This window comes from Polychytrium aggregatum (genome assembly GCF_025602895.1).
Source record: "Polychytrium aggregatum strain JEL109 chromosome Unknown BJ171scaffold_35, whole genome shotgun sequence".
In the NCBI taxonomy this organism is placed as follows: domain Eukaryota; kingdom Fungi; phylum Chytridiomycota; class Chytridiomycetes; order Polychytriales; genus Polychytrium; species Polychytrium aggregatum.
This window is the reverse complement of record NW_026516237.1, coordinates 23,085-39,179: the sequence shown is the minus strand read 5'-3', so window position 1 is coordinate 39,179 and position 16,095 is coordinate 23,085. Positions and strand designations below refer to the sequence as shown.

At 57.2% G+C, this 16,095-nt stretch overlaps 6 protein-coding genes across 6 annotated transcripts; 5 read left to right on the top strand and 1 right to left on the bottom strand.

Moving 5' to 3' along the window:
- The first annotated feature begins 1,037 nt into the window (after positions 1 to 1,037).
- Positions 1,038 to 2,738, top strand: BJ171DRAFT_515934 (P-loop containing nucleoside triphosphate hydrolase protein). Its single transcript, XM_053111989.1, has 2 exons — positions 1,038 to 1,432; positions 1,583 to 2,738. Exons 1-2 carry the CDS (start codon positions 1,125 to 1,127, stop codon positions 2,553 to 2,555), a joined length of 1,281 nt encoding a protein of 426 aa, XP_052963995.1. The 5' UTR covers positions 1,038 to 1,124; the 3' UTR covers positions 2,556 to 2,738.
- Positions 2,739 to 3,104: 366 nt separating this feature from the next.
- On the bottom strand, positions 3,105 to 5,112 carry BJ171DRAFT_629260 (uncharacterized protein; the record flags this gene model as incomplete). The annotated part of the gene is made up of 3 exons (XM_053115587.1): positions 3,105 to 3,233; positions 3,902 to 5,002; positions 5,065 to 5,112. 3 exons carry the CDS (start codon positions 5,110 to 5,112, stop codon positions 3,105 to 3,107), a joined length of 1,278 nt encoding a protein of 425 aa, XP_052963994.1.
- A 525-nt stretch (positions 5,113 to 5,637) lies between these two features.
- On the top strand, positions 5,638 to 6,555 carry BJ171DRAFT_444837 (kinase-like domain-containing protein; the record flags this gene model as incomplete). Its single annotated transcript, XM_053108153.1, has 1 exon — positions 5,638 to 6,555. A coding segment is annotated over exon 1 (882 nt), but the record flags the coding sequence as incomplete, so codon positions are not given.
- Positions 6,556 to 6,983: 428 nt separating this feature from the next.
- Positions 6,984 to 7,877, top strand: BJ171DRAFT_515917 (uncharacterized protein). The gene is made up of 2 exons (XM_053111988.1): positions 6,984 to 7,436; positions 7,520 to 7,877. The coding sequence occupies exons 1-2, from the start codon at positions 7,013 to 7,015 to the stop codon at positions 7,561 to 7,563; spliced, it is 468 nt and encodes a 155-aa protein (XP_052963992.1). The 5' UTR covers positions 6,984 to 7,012; the 3' UTR covers positions 7,564 to 7,877.
- Positions 7,878 to 9,563: 1,686 nt separating this feature from the next.
- BJ171DRAFT_444833 (uncharacterized protein) lies at positions 9,564 to 11,325 on the top strand. Its single transcript, XM_053108152.1, has 2 exons — positions 9,564 to 10,415; positions 10,863 to 11,325. The coding sequence occupies exons 1-2, from the start codon at positions 9,642 to 9,644 to the stop codon at positions 11,217 to 11,219; spliced, it is 1,131 nt and encodes a 376-aa protein (XP_052963991.1). The 5' UTR covers positions 9,564 to 9,641; the 3' UTR covers positions 11,220 to 11,325.
- Positions 11,326 to 14,505: 3,180 nt separating this feature from the next.
- Positions 14,506 to 15,072, top strand: BJ171DRAFT_477020 (uncharacterized protein; the record flags this gene model as incomplete). Its single annotated transcript, XM_053108860.1, has 4 exons — positions 14,506 to 14,649; positions 14,686 to 14,768; positions 14,872 to 14,905; positions 14,953 to 15,072. The coding sequence occupies 4 exons, from the start codon at positions 14,506 to 14,508 to the stop codon at positions 15,070 to 15,072; spliced, it is 381 nt and encodes a 126-aa protein (XP_052963990.1).
- Between the last annotated feature and the right edge of the window lie 1,023 nt (positions 15,073 to 16,095).

The window sequence follows — 16,095 nt, the reverse complement described above, 5'->3', positions numbered from 1 at the left end:
ACCACACACGTGCAACCACCAGTCCACGTGCTTGTGGATCGCTCCGGATCCAGTGCACTTGGCTCGATTCGGATTGCGCTGTCACACAACACAGCCACAGCTCAGCCACACATGGGTCCCAGCGACTTTGCCATTCCCATGGTGCTTCGCCTTCCCACGCCTCTGGCTCCGTTTGTCGATATAAATACCCTGTCACTCGCTTCGACTTCTGCCAACCACCCATCTCCATCTCATCTCATCCTCATCCAATCCATGACGCCCGTGCCTGCATCCGCCGCCGAGTCGTGGCTGCTCTGGCTCCTGCCCTTCCTCGCCCACGAACAGGCGTCGCTGCTCGTCAGCCACGTCGTCTCGCTCGGCCATGCCGCCAACAGCGGTTGGACCCATCTGCAGCAGCAGCTGACCGGTGGCAGCCTCAAGCCCATCTACGATCTCTTCAGCCAGTCCCAGCTGCAGATGCTGCTGCTGGCCTGGGTCCCGGTCCACTTTGGCAACTACATCAACACCGGCATCTACGTCGTCGACATGTTCAGTGAGTGTTGTGCAGCCGAGTAGAGACGAGCCGAGACGAGCCTGTCCCCGGTGCTGCTCTCGTTCCGCACAGCAGCATGTCCTCGGGGTGGCTCTGTCTCTCGGGTGACTGTCCGTTCCCGCAGTGCTGACTCTCGACTCGCCCCACAGCAACCTCCGCCATCGTCACCATCGGCCTCGCCCTTGCCAAGTACATCTGGGACAACATCGGCAGCTGGATGCTCGCTTCCGAAGACATCAGTCTCCGCGTCGAATACTTCCGCATCGATTCGTACGGCGAGCGCTGTGTCAACGAGCACTATCTGTCGCTCGCCTGGCTGATCTCCAAGCTGGCCAAGGGCCAGGAGGTCGGCGAGTTCCGGCTCGTCCCCTTCGAGTCCTCGGCCGGCATTTCTGGCACTCTCGCTGCCGGCTCGGCAGCAATGAGCAAGCCCGCAGCCTCAGAGTCGGACCCGACCAAGGAGCTCGAGGGCGACGCCAAGCCGGGCAAGAGCGAGCTCGGTGCAGACGGCGCCATCTCGAACGACTCAGACGATGTCGATGACGAGGACATCTCGGACTTCAACATCCTCCCCGTCGACAACAGCAAGAGCATGATGCTCCAGGACGACGGCGACACCTTCCGCGTCTGGTTCGAAAAGGCCGACAATGGCCAGGAAACCAACAACTCGGAGTCGTCTCGCTCGATGCGCGCCGGAGCCGAGCCCACGATCGTCATCTGCCCCGAGACCCCCGGCAAAAAGTACAACGTCGAGTGGATCCGCAACTGGGTCATCAAGGTCGCCCGCCAGTTCGAGCGCCATCGGAAGCGCAACAAGACCCGAGGCCGCTACGAGCGAGTCGCTGCCTCCTGGGACGCCGGCTCATACTACTGGAACATGACCTGCACTCTGCACTCGAGGTGAGCCATGCGCCGTGAATCGGGCAGCCGGGATCGGGTCGCTTCTGTTGGTGCCAGCACATGCCTTGGTCCATCGCACCGACACAGCACCCATCGTCGCCCTGGCCATCTGCTTCGTCGCTGACCCACGCTGCCTGTGCATCTATCCAGCCGCGGCATCGACGCCGTTTCGCTCGACATGGCCCAGGAGAAGCAGTTGCGCAAGGACATTGCCACCTTCACGGCCGATCGCGAGTTCTACGCCCGCATGGGCATTCCCTACCGCCGCGGCTATCTGTTCTCAGGCCGACCGGGCACCGGCAAGTCCAGCCTGGTCAACGCCCTGTCCTCGTCGCTCAACCGCGACCTCTACTACATCAACCTCCGGGAGATCAAGGACGACAGCGCGCTGCAGTCGGCCTTCTCCAGCATCCCCAAGAACTCGGTGATTGTCTTTGAGGACATTGATGCCCAGTCCAAGACGGTGCACTCGCGGACCAGCCGTGCCCTGCTGCATGCCGAGATGCCTGCGTTTGAGGACATTAGCATCATGGGTCCTTCGCTGGACCAGAAGGCCAGGCTGTTTTCGACCGGCTTCACCCTCTCGGCGCTGCTCAACTGCCTCGACGGCTATGTCACCGAGGAGGGCATGATTGTCATCATGACGAGCAACCACCCCGAAGTCCTGGACCCGGCCCTGATCCGGCCCGGCCGCATCGACCTGCACATGGACCTGGGCTACTGCACCCAGTACCAGTTCGCGCACATGTACCGCGCCGTCATGGACGATCCTGCTGCTGTGCTCGAGGGCGTCGAGACCCTCCCCGAGCACGTCATCTCCCCTGCCGACGCCATGCGGATCATGATCCTGAACCGGGCTGCTCCCGACAGCGTGGTCCCGGAGCTCCTGAAGCGGGCCTCGGAGATCCAGGCTGGCGCAAAGTCCGAGTGGGAGATTGAGCAGGCGATCAAGGAAGCGTATCGGGCACAGCAGGAGCGCGAGGAAGAGCAGAAGCGCGAGGAAGAGCAGAAGCAGAATGAGAAAGAGAAGGCCGAGAACGGCGACTCGGACGGCAAGGACGGCAAGGACGCTTCGGCCGAGAAGGACACTTCTGGATCCAAGCCAAGCGACGGCGACTCGTAAACTGGCTGATATACTGCCAACAGCGGCCAAGCACCACCGACTTGGCACCCGCCTCATGTGCATCCATCCCATCCCATTAATACCCACTCTGTATCATCTCATCGACCTGCTCTCTGCATGCACACCTGGACACTCCACAATGGTGCGGCTGTCTCGCATGCCAATATACACATGTCCAGTCCATGACTCTTGCTGCCCATGAGACAGCCAGGACGGCGTAAGACCCGGGCCGATGTGATTCTGCTGAGTGGAAGGTCGATTCATCTGATTCTGCTGAGTGGAAGGTCGATTCGGCTTCATTTCACAGCCTCTGCTATGTGACAGCACTTGGGTGCACGGCAGAGACCGGCTGAGTTGTCCAGTAGCCACGGCTGATCGAGTCTGATACCCACGAATCTGTGGCTGATGGGTGTGAACATCCCGGCACTGGATACCAGAGATTGCTGCGATGTCATACAGTGCTCGATTGGCCACTCGTTTCACTCTGCAACAGCCACAGCAGCCCGCCGGTTTGCTGCAGGGCAACATGTGCGATGCGTCTGCCGGATCTCACTTGGTTTGGAATGGAGGATCGGCATCTTGTGCGATGCCGCCGTCCGGGGCTTGCCGGTGATACCCTCTCAGAGTGATACCGTCGTCAGGATGGGACAAATAGCCCTGGCTCATCTGTCCGTGCTGCTGCCACCGTTTCCAGCCACGAGAGCGACTCACATGCCACTCTCCATCAGTAGTATCGGGGGTATATGAGGAACTATACCGTTTTCGCGGGGGTGGGGGTAGACGTGGGGTATGGTAGGGTATGGGTAGATGAGGGGTACATGGTAACCTAAGGAAGTGGAGTAGTCGTAGGGTACAGTAGTGTCGTGGTAGTCGTGGAAGTCGGTGGGTTCGATGGGATTCGGTGGTGCTCGGTGTATTTGGTGTGGGATGGTGGGTATCGTGGTGCATGGTCGAGCTCCTGGTGTTGTTTGGTGCTTCGCTATCGTTGTGGGCACACGTCGATGGCAATGTCAATCTGCTTGGGCGCCGATATTGAATTCGGGAAACCCCATCCATACCCGCCTCCCCAGCGAATTGGGAAAGCGACAAAGTAAGACAGCTCACCGTAATGCACAAGAAAGGGAAATAGCTTCAAAGGGGTGTGTTTGTGACTACACCATGCCCTCGCCAAGAATGTCCTCTGTGCTCGCATTCTTCAACAGAATGTTACGAGCCCCATTGATGTCGCGATCTATCATCAACCCACACTCCCTGCAATGATACACCTTGGCCGCCCCCAAGTCCCGCTTGATGTGCCCGCACCGAGTGCATGTCTTGCTTGTGTACTCCTCCCCAACAATGCACACCCTGCAGTCAGCATACTCCCTGGACTTGTGGACGAGAGTGTCGACAAAGCGACAGTGGGCCAGCATGGCCATCTTCTCGTTGACCACTCGTCCAGAGCAGTGTGCTGCCAGCTGGTGGAAGTTGAGCTTGGGGATGTAGATGACGTTGCATGTTGAGCAGAGCCACTTGGCTGCCTTGCGGTGGAGATCGTTGACAAGGCATCGGATGCGCTCGAGGATGCGGAGGGCTGCTCGACGCATCCTGTTCTTGGTGTCCCTGCCACCATTGGTCGAGTGAGATTTGGAGGCACCCCAGGCGGTGACAAGGCCGGAAGGGTCGTATGTGGTGATGAAGTCTCGGACGCCACGATCGATAGAGACGACTTTCTTGGCCGTGTCCTGGGCTTGGCTTTCGCCCGGACGGACAAGTGGCCCCGAGACCACGATGTAGAACTTGCCGGTCTTGGTCCGCATGATGCGGGTGTCGCAGAGGAAGGGAAGCTGCAGTCGGCGATCCTCGATGGTCCCGTCGGGACGGAGGCGAGGAAGGAGGCTCCTCTCCATCCGACTGTGCTTGGGTGGCTTCTTGACACTCTTCATGCTTCTGGACAGCATGGGGTCGCCATCAGCATCCACAGGCTGTGGAAGAGGCGGACGCAGAAGCTGCACAGGAGTGTTTTGTGCGCCAGGAGGAGTGACGCCGAGGAACTCGCGAATGTTGACCTGGTTCCAGAAGCTGGATGTGGACTGGACAGGGCCCCAGAGTCGCTTCCTCGTGTAGCAGGACTCGGAGGTGGATCGCTTCTTGCTGAGATAGCGGAGGCGGAAGTGCTTGACCTCCTCACCACGGGCCTTCATGGCCGCGCACTTGGCGAGATTGGAGGCCAGGCTCTCGACAAACTCGTTGATGATTCCGTCGAGGAAGTCGTAGGCGTACTTCTCGGTAGTGATCCAGTGCCTGTCGGAGAAGACTCGGGTGCCGGCATTGGCATAGCGCTGGCGGAGCTGGGTCAGGACAATGTGGCAGAAGGAAGGACACTTGCCAGGATGCGGGACCGGGATGGCGTCGACCAAGGCCTTCCACTGGTCCTTGTCAGACTTGGATAGACCGGGATGGGCCAGCTTGAGAGCGTCAATGTGGTAAATGTGAGCTGAAGACAGATCGAGATATTAACGGCCCGCACCATGCTGTTGAAGAGTGTGAATACCGAGGAGATACTTGGTAGGAGCATGGTGTAGCCTGGTAAACGCCCATTGGAGACTATTCTGGTTATGCAACACGATTGCCTGTTCAACTTTTGTTGCTGATAACAGTTCGTTGAAGCGGCAGGTATGCGAAGCAATGGGTGGGAAGTGACATTCGTTGGGAGAGGCAGATATCTTCGCTGAAGGCCCTGCTTGATCCACTCGGTCAGCATGTTGCGATGAGGAAATGAAGGCTTGGAGACGAACTGGCGGTGCTTGGTGCAGCAAGCTGGAGCCAGGGTGTCGCAGTCGATGTGGAACTGGATGGAATGGCTGTTACATCTTGGCTTGGATAGCGAGCCCGAGGGACTCGATACGATGCTCGATTCCATGATCGATTTCATGTATGTGGTAGTGTATGTGGCAGTGCAGTGAGCAGCAAAGACTCCAGCCAGCAAGCCATCGGATCGAGCCAGGCTTGTGTGTGTGTGGAATATGATGACCATGGTATGGCTGGCCAGGGTTTAGTTCCCTCACCAAATCCTTTCCATCGCCATCGTCCACTTGCCTCCCTGTCGTCCTATCCAATTGTTTCCCATATTCACCATGGCAAGCAGAGCCATCATCCGCCCCGCTCCCGATCGCCCGTCCTGGTATATCTCGCCCAGCGACATCACCAACCGCTCGGCCAACCCCATCGGCCGCGGTGGCTTTGGCGAGGTCTTCACTGGCACATACTTTGGCTCCAAGGTCGCCATCAAGCAGCTCCTCGGAAACTACAACAACCGGGAGCTCGCCGAGTACAACCATGAAATCAACATCTGGAAGCAGCTCAGCCACCCACACATCCTCCCCCTGCTCGGCGCTTGCGATCGAGACGACGAAGGCAATCCGATCTCTCCCTTCATGGTCTCGCCGTTCATGCCCAACGGCACCCTTCGCAACCATGTCGCCAACAACAATGTCCCACTCGAGGAGAAGCTCCGTCTCCTCTTCCAAGCTGCATCGGCTCTGGCATATCTCCATTCCCGTCGCATCATCCACGGCGATCTCAAGGCCCTGAACATCCTCCTGGACGGCTTGAACAACGCCGTCGTCACCGACTTTGGCATGTCCCGCACCAAGCACACCTCTGCCTCGCTGGACCGCAACCGATCCATGGGCCCGACCGGCGGTACCGAAGGCTATGTTGCACCCGAGATGCTGGACGACGATGATCCCAGCGGTACCACCATGAAGACTGACGTCTACGCCTTCGCCATCACCATGTATGAGGTCCTCAACGATGCCAAACCCGTCTGGGTCACCAACAACGGACAAGCCATGCTCGGCCGTGCCATTGAACGCATTTCATGCAACGGTAGACGTCCCAAACGGATCGATGGCATCCCCGACGATATCTGGGCTCTCATCGAACGCTGCTGGGCCCAAGATCCCGCCGCCCGCCCTGCCTTCACCGAGATCCTTGCCGGCCTCCAGCCATACAACCGAGCTGTTATCCCTGCAAGCGCTGCTCTCGCCGTTCCCGCCGCCGCCAAGTCCCCTCCTGTCAGTCAGGTTGCCAGCCATTTCACCACTCTCAGCGTGAACAGCCAGCCCCCGCCCCAGTCCAGTCGACCCGACGAGCTCAAGTTTGACGGCATCGACGATGCCGTCCATATCCCTGGCACCATCGTCTCCGACGCCAAGCAAGGTGATCCCGATGCTTGCCTCGATGCTGCCAAGATGGTCTCGGAGGGTCTCCCTGCCCGCCACCAGTATTGGAAGCTCGCCATCCAGCTCTACAGTGCCGCTGCCGACCGCGGGAGGCTCGAAGCATCCTTCCAGATGGGCTGGTTCGGTTTCCTTGATGTGGGAATTCCCCAAAGCGACCGCAGCGCCTTCGTGCTTTGGCAGGAAGTCAGCACCAAGTCGGAAGACAAGGTCCTCAAGCCCATCGCCACCCACATGGTGGGATGGATGCACTACCTCGGCCGCGGCACTCCTCTTGACAAACAAAAGGGCACCAAGATCATCCGCGATAATCAATCGGATGAGTTCAAGCTCGGAGAGGGCGAATGCCTGGCATGGTGGGGATACGAATGCAAATCCGATTCACCCGCAGCTTGCAAGTTCTTCGATTTGTGCCAGCTGGGATCAGATCGCGACTGGCTGTGCAGATACCTCATGGCCGTGTGCGTATTCCTTGGATTTGGAACAGCAGAAGACCGAGCCATGGCAGTGGGTATAATTGAGCAACTCGCTAAAGGCAGCCAAAGCGACTGCCAGTTCACAATTGGAAGGTGTTTCTTCTATGGCTGGGATGTACCGGAAGACTACAAAAAGGCCATCGAGTGGTTCAGAAAGTCGGCCGACCAAGGCAATTCGTATGGTCAGTGGATGGCTGGTGTGTGTATTCTCTGTGGATATGGAGTTGCCAAAGATCTCACCAAGGGAAATGCGTGGCTCCGCAAGTCGGCCGAGCAGGGCAATCGATACGGGCAGTTTTGGCTCGGTAACTGCTTCCAATTTGGCCGGGGTGTCCCCAAGAACATCGACACCGCTGTCGGCTGGTATCGCAAGTCCGCAGACCAGGGAAACCGAGATTCCATCAACATCCTCAAATCCCTCGGCAAGTGGGCCTGATCCCCCGAGTATCATTCCCAAGCAACCAAGTCCCACATCCAACAACAAGCAGTCAAGCAAACCACGCCACTCACCCACCTCAAACATCATGACACCAAAAAGTGGACTTGCAGAGTGGTTCCGATCAATCGATATTGGTCGAGTGATCTTGTATTTTACATTCAATATACCAGTGTTCCCCCACGAACATCGACTGATTCACATGGATGTGGGTTCTCGCTACAGTGCCGAATGCATCGCCAATAGCACCAGGCATCTCTTCTTCGACCACCAACACTCGAGGCATTCATCCACCACTCACTTCTCTCGCAATGGCAGGCAAGTGATTCAACTCCCCATTGGGCTCATACTGCTGGAGCAGCCTGAGTGTCGTCTTGAGCACCACCATGGGGCAGTCGCCGTGATCGGTCGTGAGAGCTGGGCTGGTTTTCCTGACCAATGCAAAGTGTGGGTTCATGCCACTCGGGTTGGCGGGTTGCTTCGAAAAGTCAGCCAGGAAACGAACCGACCATGCTGCCAAGGGCCTTCTTGATGAGACACAGCAGATCCTCCTTGCCACTGAGCATTTTGTCTCCCAGCCAGAACAAAGCGAATGTCAGGGTGCATGAGGCAAAGATCAAGCACAGGGCCAGGAAATCCAGCAGGTACTCGAGGACATTCCCTTCGCACCCCACATTCCCGGACAAGAAGTGCATCACTTTCACCGTGGATGAACGATCGGCGTAGTCGTCCAAATATTCTGGCGAGAATGCAAAGGGAAGAGTGGAGGCAAATCTATCACCAGCACGAGCGGGACGGGTCTGCATGGTCATCAAGTCGAGCACGATGCCATCGTTGAATACCACCGAATCATGGCACTGTTGATCTTCTGCCGGAACCAGGCACTCTTGTGGGAAGGTGAGATCATTTGTCTCCACTCATCTGCATGTGTCTTGACGAATCTGCGATACATCGTTGGAGCCAGCATCATCCCCGCACTGCACACCTCGGCAACATGGGGGAGCAACTCCAGGCGATCGCGATAGACTGCCAAGACAGAATGACCAATGCTCTGGAAGGGACCGCTGGGATAGTCAAAGATGTCCATGAAGGCCTTGAAATGCGGGGCGATACGCCAGATTCCATTGCAGTTGCAGACCAGGCACGCTTCTCATCGAGCCCAAAGAGGAGGGGACTTGATCATTGTCCAGCACAACCATGAAGACACTCTCTCGCATCTCGCAATGAAAGCCTCCTTCATTTGGGCGGCCTGGGTCGGGGAAGCACCAAAGGGGACACCATCGCTATCGGCGCGGGCCCACAGCGCAATGAGGCGATCAGACCCGGAGGACATACTGAGGATGTGGGATGGGTTGGATCTCTGAGCACTGGTGGAGAGAGAGAATGAGATCTGGCCAGGGCATTCGAGGATGCTGCCGCGCCATGATCGATCAGCCCGAACGACCACGAAAGTCGCAGTTTCGAATGCTCAATCGGGGTGAACAGCCCGAAACAGCCCGAAACACTCCATATGGACAGCCGAGAACAGCCGGGGAACAAGCTTCTACAGCCGAGCTCACCAACCACACCAATACCATGGAGAGAGGATGGATGGCCCGTTACTGGCGACAACACATGGAGAGCGGTATGGGCTGGATGCGTGATCGAAGTGGAATCGAACCTGCGACCACGCCATATCAATCCGGCTCCATTGACACTGGCTGGATCCCATTCGAGCCAGCACAAGAAACAAGGTTTGCCCAGCCCGATTTGGCATCCGCTGCGCTCGTGTGTCGCGCGTCTGACACCTGTATCGCCACCGTGACCCGGGTGGCGAGGCTTGTACAGCGCTTCGCCTCCAATTGCCAGGGTCTGGTTTGCTTTTCCATAAATCCTCTCGCCGTCTCCCGCTCATCGCCATCGTCATCGCCCACCCGCTTCTCACCTATCCCTGCTGCCTCTCGTATTCAACATGACCAGCATGAACGAGCCTACTTCAACCACAGCATCATCTCCCACTCACCAATCTCAAGCTGAAGCCAGAGCAACCTCGTCGATGCCCAATATCAACCAGCCCTCGCTCGACCACAGCCCTGACATCTTCACAATCATCTGCTGCAACGAGAGCTTCCAGCTTGCCCTCGATCACAGCACCATCTCAACCCTCCTTCGAGTGTGCAAACGAGTTCGCCCTCTCCTGAGCTCCAAGGTGCCTCGCTTCCACAGCTGGTGGCGGAATGTGGGGCTGTGGCGTCCAAATGGATCGCTGCGGTTCGCACTCACACCGAGCGAGCAGATTGCCCTCTCGCTGCATTGCGAATACGAAGGCATAGCCGACCGATCCTGGCTTGATAATCAAGCCGATCTGGGCAATGCTACTGCATTGTTCTTCTTGGCATGGATCCACCAAATCGATCTCGACAGCCAGCAGTCTGTGAACAAGCACAAACAGGAGGCCATCTGCCAGCAAATCTTCCTCTATCTGGAGAATGCAGCCAAAGGTGGCCATTCAAGGGCCCAGTACGACCTAGCTGGGTTTTATCTCAACGGAATTGAAGTCGACAAAGATCACACCAAGGCCGCGGAGCTATACCGTGGTCCTGCAGATCGTGGAATTCCTCAGGCTCAGGTCGCTCTTGGCCGATGCTACGAGATCGGCAAAGGTGTCGAACAAAGCTACGACACGGCCATTGAGTGGTATTCCAAGGCCGCAGATCAAGGCAGCGAAGACGGTCGACTCCACATCGTGTTCCTCCGAGGATGGTTCTCGTTCATCGGCCATGGTGTCGAACAGAGCGATGAAACTGCCTTCAACTACTGGCAGGAAGTCAGCACCCAGTCTACCGATCCAGTCATGAAACCCATCGCCACCCACATGGTCGGATGGATGCACTACCTTGGCAGGGGTACCGTGCGCGACGAGCAGAAAGGTGTCAAGATCATCCGAGATAACCAATCGGATGAGTTCAAGCTTGGGGAAGGCGAGTGTCTGGCAGCTTGGAGCTCGGCCTCATCCGAAACACCTGCTGCCCGCAAGTTCTTTCAGTTGTGCCAGCTGGGATCGGAGCAAGAATGGCTGTGCAAGCATCTTATGGCTGTGTGTCTGTTCCATGGATTCGGAACCACAACGGACTGGTGGAAGGCAACGGGCATCTTTGAACAGCTCTCCAACGGAGGCCACAGTGACAGCCAGTTTTGGATCGGAGTGTGCCATTGGCGTGGCGGGGGAGTATCGATGGACCACAAGAAGGCATTCGAGTGGTACAGCAAATCGGCCAACCAAGACAACTCATATGGGCAGTGGATTGTTGGTGGGTGCTACTACTTGGGAGAAGGAGTCACCAAGGATTATACCAAGGCAGTCGAGTGGTTCCTCAAGTCGGCCGAACAGGGCAATCGATACGGACAAAACAACCTCGGCTATTCCTACCACAATGGCTATGGTGTTCCCGAGAATATCGACACCGCCATTTTCTGGTACCGCAAGTCCGCCGACCAGGGTTTAGCTATTGCCATCAACAGACTCAAGCAACTCGGCAAGTGGCCCTGATCCCCGAGTCCCTCCCGAGTCCCACTCCCAAACAACCAACTCGCAACACTAAACATGCAAGCAGCCAAGCAAACCGCGCCGCCAACACCCACCCCAAACACCATGAATCCAAAGTGTGGATTCGCAAAGTGGACCCGATGAAGCGGCAATGGCCGAGTGATGTTGTATTTGACATTCAATACATTCAATACATCCAATATGCAAATAGTGCTGTCCCATAAGAATCGCTGATGTTGATCGACCGAGAGAAACATCGAATAAATCGACAACGACAATCGACATTAACAATCGATACTCGCTCTGCAACCATGGATGGTGGAAAGAGTTTGCACGATCCAGACCATCCCTCGTCACATGGTGCCGGGGAAAGCAGGCAGCAAGCAACCAGCCTTCCCGGGCACCAAGACCATCCTCCCTCGATCCGACACTAGGCAGCGTGGAGATGGCGGATCGGCATGATCCGATACCCCGAAATCAGGGGAAAATTCATGCCCATGTTCAGTCCTCCCAAGGCCGGATGCACCGAGCTGTTGGAACAGGCTCTCACGCCCATTCAACAGGGCAGCCAGATTGCCATCAGCGAAGCCGCAGCCCAGAAGTCCATGGACGACGCGTGGAGCATCTTCAAGACCACGATCGACCTGATCGCCAGCGAGACCATCGGAAGCGCCAGCATCAGCCCTGGTCGGATCGAGGGCACACAGGGGCCCGAAATCCGACGCCTGGAACGAGAACGGCGATGCCTGAGCAGAATGCTCGCCCAGACCCCCGAGTACGACACGGAAGAGTTGGACGACCTGCGTCGTCAGCTTCGGTCCACGAGAAAGGCCATCACCCAGCTCAAGCGCAAGAACGGCATACGGTCATGGAAGGAATCCATGGCCACCATGGACACCCAGAAGTGCTCCGAGATGACCAAGACCATCGGAGCGATGCGCACGAGGAAGGGGAGAGAGGGATCACATCTCTTTGACAACTCGGATCCGACTCTCGAGAAACTCGTGGTGCACTTTGGCAAGGTATCCTCTGCCTCGCAGGACAGCGGGACAGAGTACGACAGAAGTATGACCCCACCACCCCTGAGCACGGAGGCGACCCTCCTGCCGCCCGACAAGCGGCTCCCAGAAGTATCGCTGGAGCACATCCAAGAGACTATCGAGAAGGCACCACGCCGCAAGGCAACGGGATCCGACAAGATCAAGAGCGAAATGCTCATACCAGTCGCACCGGTGATAGCCGAGTGGCTCCGCCTGATCATCATGGCGGCGCTCAAGGCCAGTGTGGTGCCAAGCGAATGGAACAGCGTGCTGATCCACCCAGTGTACAAACAGAAGAGATCGACCCTGGACCCGGCCATGTATCGCCCGATCGGTCTCACTCAGACCTGCAGGAAGATCGTGGAAAGGATCATGCTTCCCTTCCTGGCAGAACAGGCAGGAGACATGGACGTCGCCCAAGGCGGATTTCGAGCCAGACGAGGAGCCCTTGACCAGATCGTCGCCCTGGACACCCTGATCAAGCACCACAAGATGAACGGTGAGGAGTACTCTCTGATCTTCCTCGACATCAAAGCCGCATATGACACCGTATGGCGCGAGCGACTGTGGACCAAGCTCAAGCAGCGAAGAATGAATGGCATCGCCCTCGGCTTCCTCAAAGCCATGTTTGACCGGGTATCCATCCAAATGGTCAGCAAGGGCCGAAGATCCAAGCCAGTATGGCTCCAGAAAGGACTGATCCAGGGATCGGTGCTGAGCTCACTCATGTTCAGCGCCTTCATCGACGATCTACCAGGACCGAATGGTGACCAGGACAAGAGAAGCAGCATCCAACATGGCCAAGATGGGCCTGACCCTTGGGAACCTCACGGCCAAGACACTGACGATTGCATACCGCACGTTCCTGGCCGATGATGGAAAATGGACTCGCCCTCGACGCCATCCCAAAGAACGAACAGAAGCGGCTCCACCGGACACAAACCTTCGCTTGAACTTGCTGTTCCGCACAGCTCACACGACTACACATGGAGCACTGCACCTCAACTGCGGATTACCTACACAGAGTGGTGGACATAGCACTGCACACGACCAGCAGGAGAGGCAGCCCTCTCCTCACACCTAGCAGTGACAGAGTAACTGGGGCGCTGAGGGCCACAAGGCCACGACAGCGAGTCCCTGTGGGACCTCTTGGAGGAAGTTTTTTTTTTTTGTGTTTTGATAGTTGTATATTCAGGAATATTCAACATGCCATCAGTATCGCAGGATACCCGGCAGTGGGTGGCCAAGCTCGCTCATACACCCCTGTTGCGGCCTTCGCCGACTCTCCAGCCCACACGGCGAGCCATGCGGGTGAACACTCCCTCTAATAACTCCCAGAGGGAGTCGCACGTTTCCAGGTCCCTCTCAGGGATGTCGGGGGTTGGTTTATCCAAGTCTCCCTCTAGTATCAACTCGAACCCACTCCAGGGTTTGCTGTGCGGTGTTGGGTCTTGACTTGCCCTCAAGGGAGTGTGAGTTTGTCTGTGGGAGGGGTACTCGGGATTTATCTCGTATCCTGGGGTCTGCCCCAGACCCAAGTCATCGTCGGACTCTGGGATCGGGTCAGTACTTCGTCCTTGGGAGGGCGTGGGAACCACTCTCGGTTCAGGGCCGGGGACCGGATGTCTATTCGTCTCCCTGGCCCGGTTTCGGTCTCGGTTCGGGAGGGAGTCTTGGTTGCCATCAGGGGAGTACTCTGAGCCAGACTCGGTGTCTGCCTCTGAGGTTCCTCCCCAGTTCGACCCCGAGGCAAGGTCTGAGCTCGGTTCGGGGTGGTGGGGCTCTAAGTCCACACTCTGGTCGGAGTGAGGTACTAAGTCCCCACCAAGGTCAGAGTGAGGCACTAGGTCCCCACTATGATCGGAGTGGGATACTAAGTCCAAACTCTGGTCAGTGTCCCAGCAGTAGTGTCTTCCACTATCGAGAGACAGTTCGTCAAGCTCGTCCCAGATTGGTCTCGGCGTTGGGTCGGTTCTTACCAAGAAGTCAAAGTCAATGTCGTAGTCTGACACTGAGCTGACTTCAGAGCCAAGGTCCGAGTCCACTTCGGGGCCAGTCAGTCGGAGCCTCCCCATCCGAGCAATCACTCCCGGTAGAGAGCTCCAGAGCCGATCTCGATCATCAAAGTCGTCGTCTACATCAGCATCACTGATGCCAGTGTCATCATCTGTATCCGAGACTATTGATGCGATCAAAAGCCCCGGTCTCTCCCCTCGCTTCCCCACCGAGTGATTATTATTGCTATTGCCATGTCTCTCTCTCCCTGGTGTTTGGGTTCCCACACCAGTGTGCTGCTGTTGCTCTTCTCTATCCTTCTTGGCTTCAAACTCCAGCAAGTCAAGCAGCATGTCTATAGGCCCCACTCCTTCGACTGTGGGTTTGACCCAGCTTGGGTGGGTCCGTGCGAGTTCGTTGACCTTTCTTGCCAGGATGCCTTTGGGGTCGACGCATCTTTGAGCGTGGGAACGGTTAAGGTCTACTTTGATTCCGTTCTTGGAGCACCATCGGCAGGGTCTGCTTCCTCCCTTGGTGTGTCCTGGGAATATCCCAAGTCGCCATCGAATCATTAGCTCGAGGATAGGCTGACTACCTGTGTATCCCTCGGCTCTCCACAGTGCCGACATCGAGGTTGTCGGTGTGCATGCGGCTGTGAGTTGTTGGTCTCGTTTGAACGCTGTCCTCATGTGTTCTGTGAGGATGGCTTCTCGCAGAGGGATCGCCAAGTCGTCCTCTTGGGCAACCTGGGCTCGCTGTCGATGTCGTGCTCGTCCGTTAGCCGGGTCTGGGAATGCTCGAAGATACCTGTTCTTCCGTAGGTCCCGGGCTAGTCGCAGTGTCCACTCTGGGTTGGTGCAGAGTAGTGGTCTATCGGGGTCGAGGAACGGGTGGAACCAGCTCCTTTGTGTCCCTATGGTTTTGTCCTTCTTCCTTAAGGCCGACGCTTCCGTTCCAAGGAAGGCCTCGGTCGCTGTCAATTCAGGATTGGTGTCCTGCCTGGTGTCAAGACTGGACAACGGGGCAAGCAGGGAAGTGCGCAAGAGTCCTAATCCAAGACTCGAACGTAGGGAGAGGAGCGGGGACTGGACTGGGACACAGAGTGTCAAGTGTAAAGCCAAAGTTTTATTCTAGATCCAAGGCTTAGGATACTAAAAATACAAAGTGGCAAGACGAAGGCAAAAGACAGAGGCTGGTCGGAGGACTATTTATGCGAGCGCCAAGGATCGACGCTGCAGAGCGAGGGGGCAGGAGCGAAGCAGCGGCGGGGAGGGCGAAGCAGCGAGCGAAGCAGGTGGCGGCCGTGACTCGGGATCCGTGAGTCAGCGGGCGTCAGTGGCGGCGGCATGGCGGCGCCAAGGCGTCAGGCGGCGTCGAGGCGGCGTCGTGGGCGTAACCCATGACCAACAGCAAGGAAGCGGGAACGGAACACAGACAGCGCGCGTGCTGGCGGGAAGACAACAAGGCAGCACAGCGCGGGAAACAAACAAACAGAAGGAAGGGAAAGCACTAAGGCAGGCAAACAGAAAGGAAAGGGCAAGGGTAAAGGAAGGAAGAGGGCAAAGGCAGAGGGTGTTCATGACACTACCCCCCTCTCAAGGCCCGAGCTCCGAGAGGGCCAGGCTTCGAGGGATGAGAGGAGTGGTAGGCAGTGACAGGCTCCGGACAATGTGCAAGATTGCTGGCGGGCTCCCAGGTGCAGTCCATCACCGTGTAGCCACGCCAGTGCACAAGATACTGGAGCTTACCTCGGAACAGCCTGGAGTCCAGGATCTGTTCGACTTCCCATTCGTCGTGGCCGTCGACTTGGATGGGTGGAGGGGGCGGGATCGTTCGACCTGGGA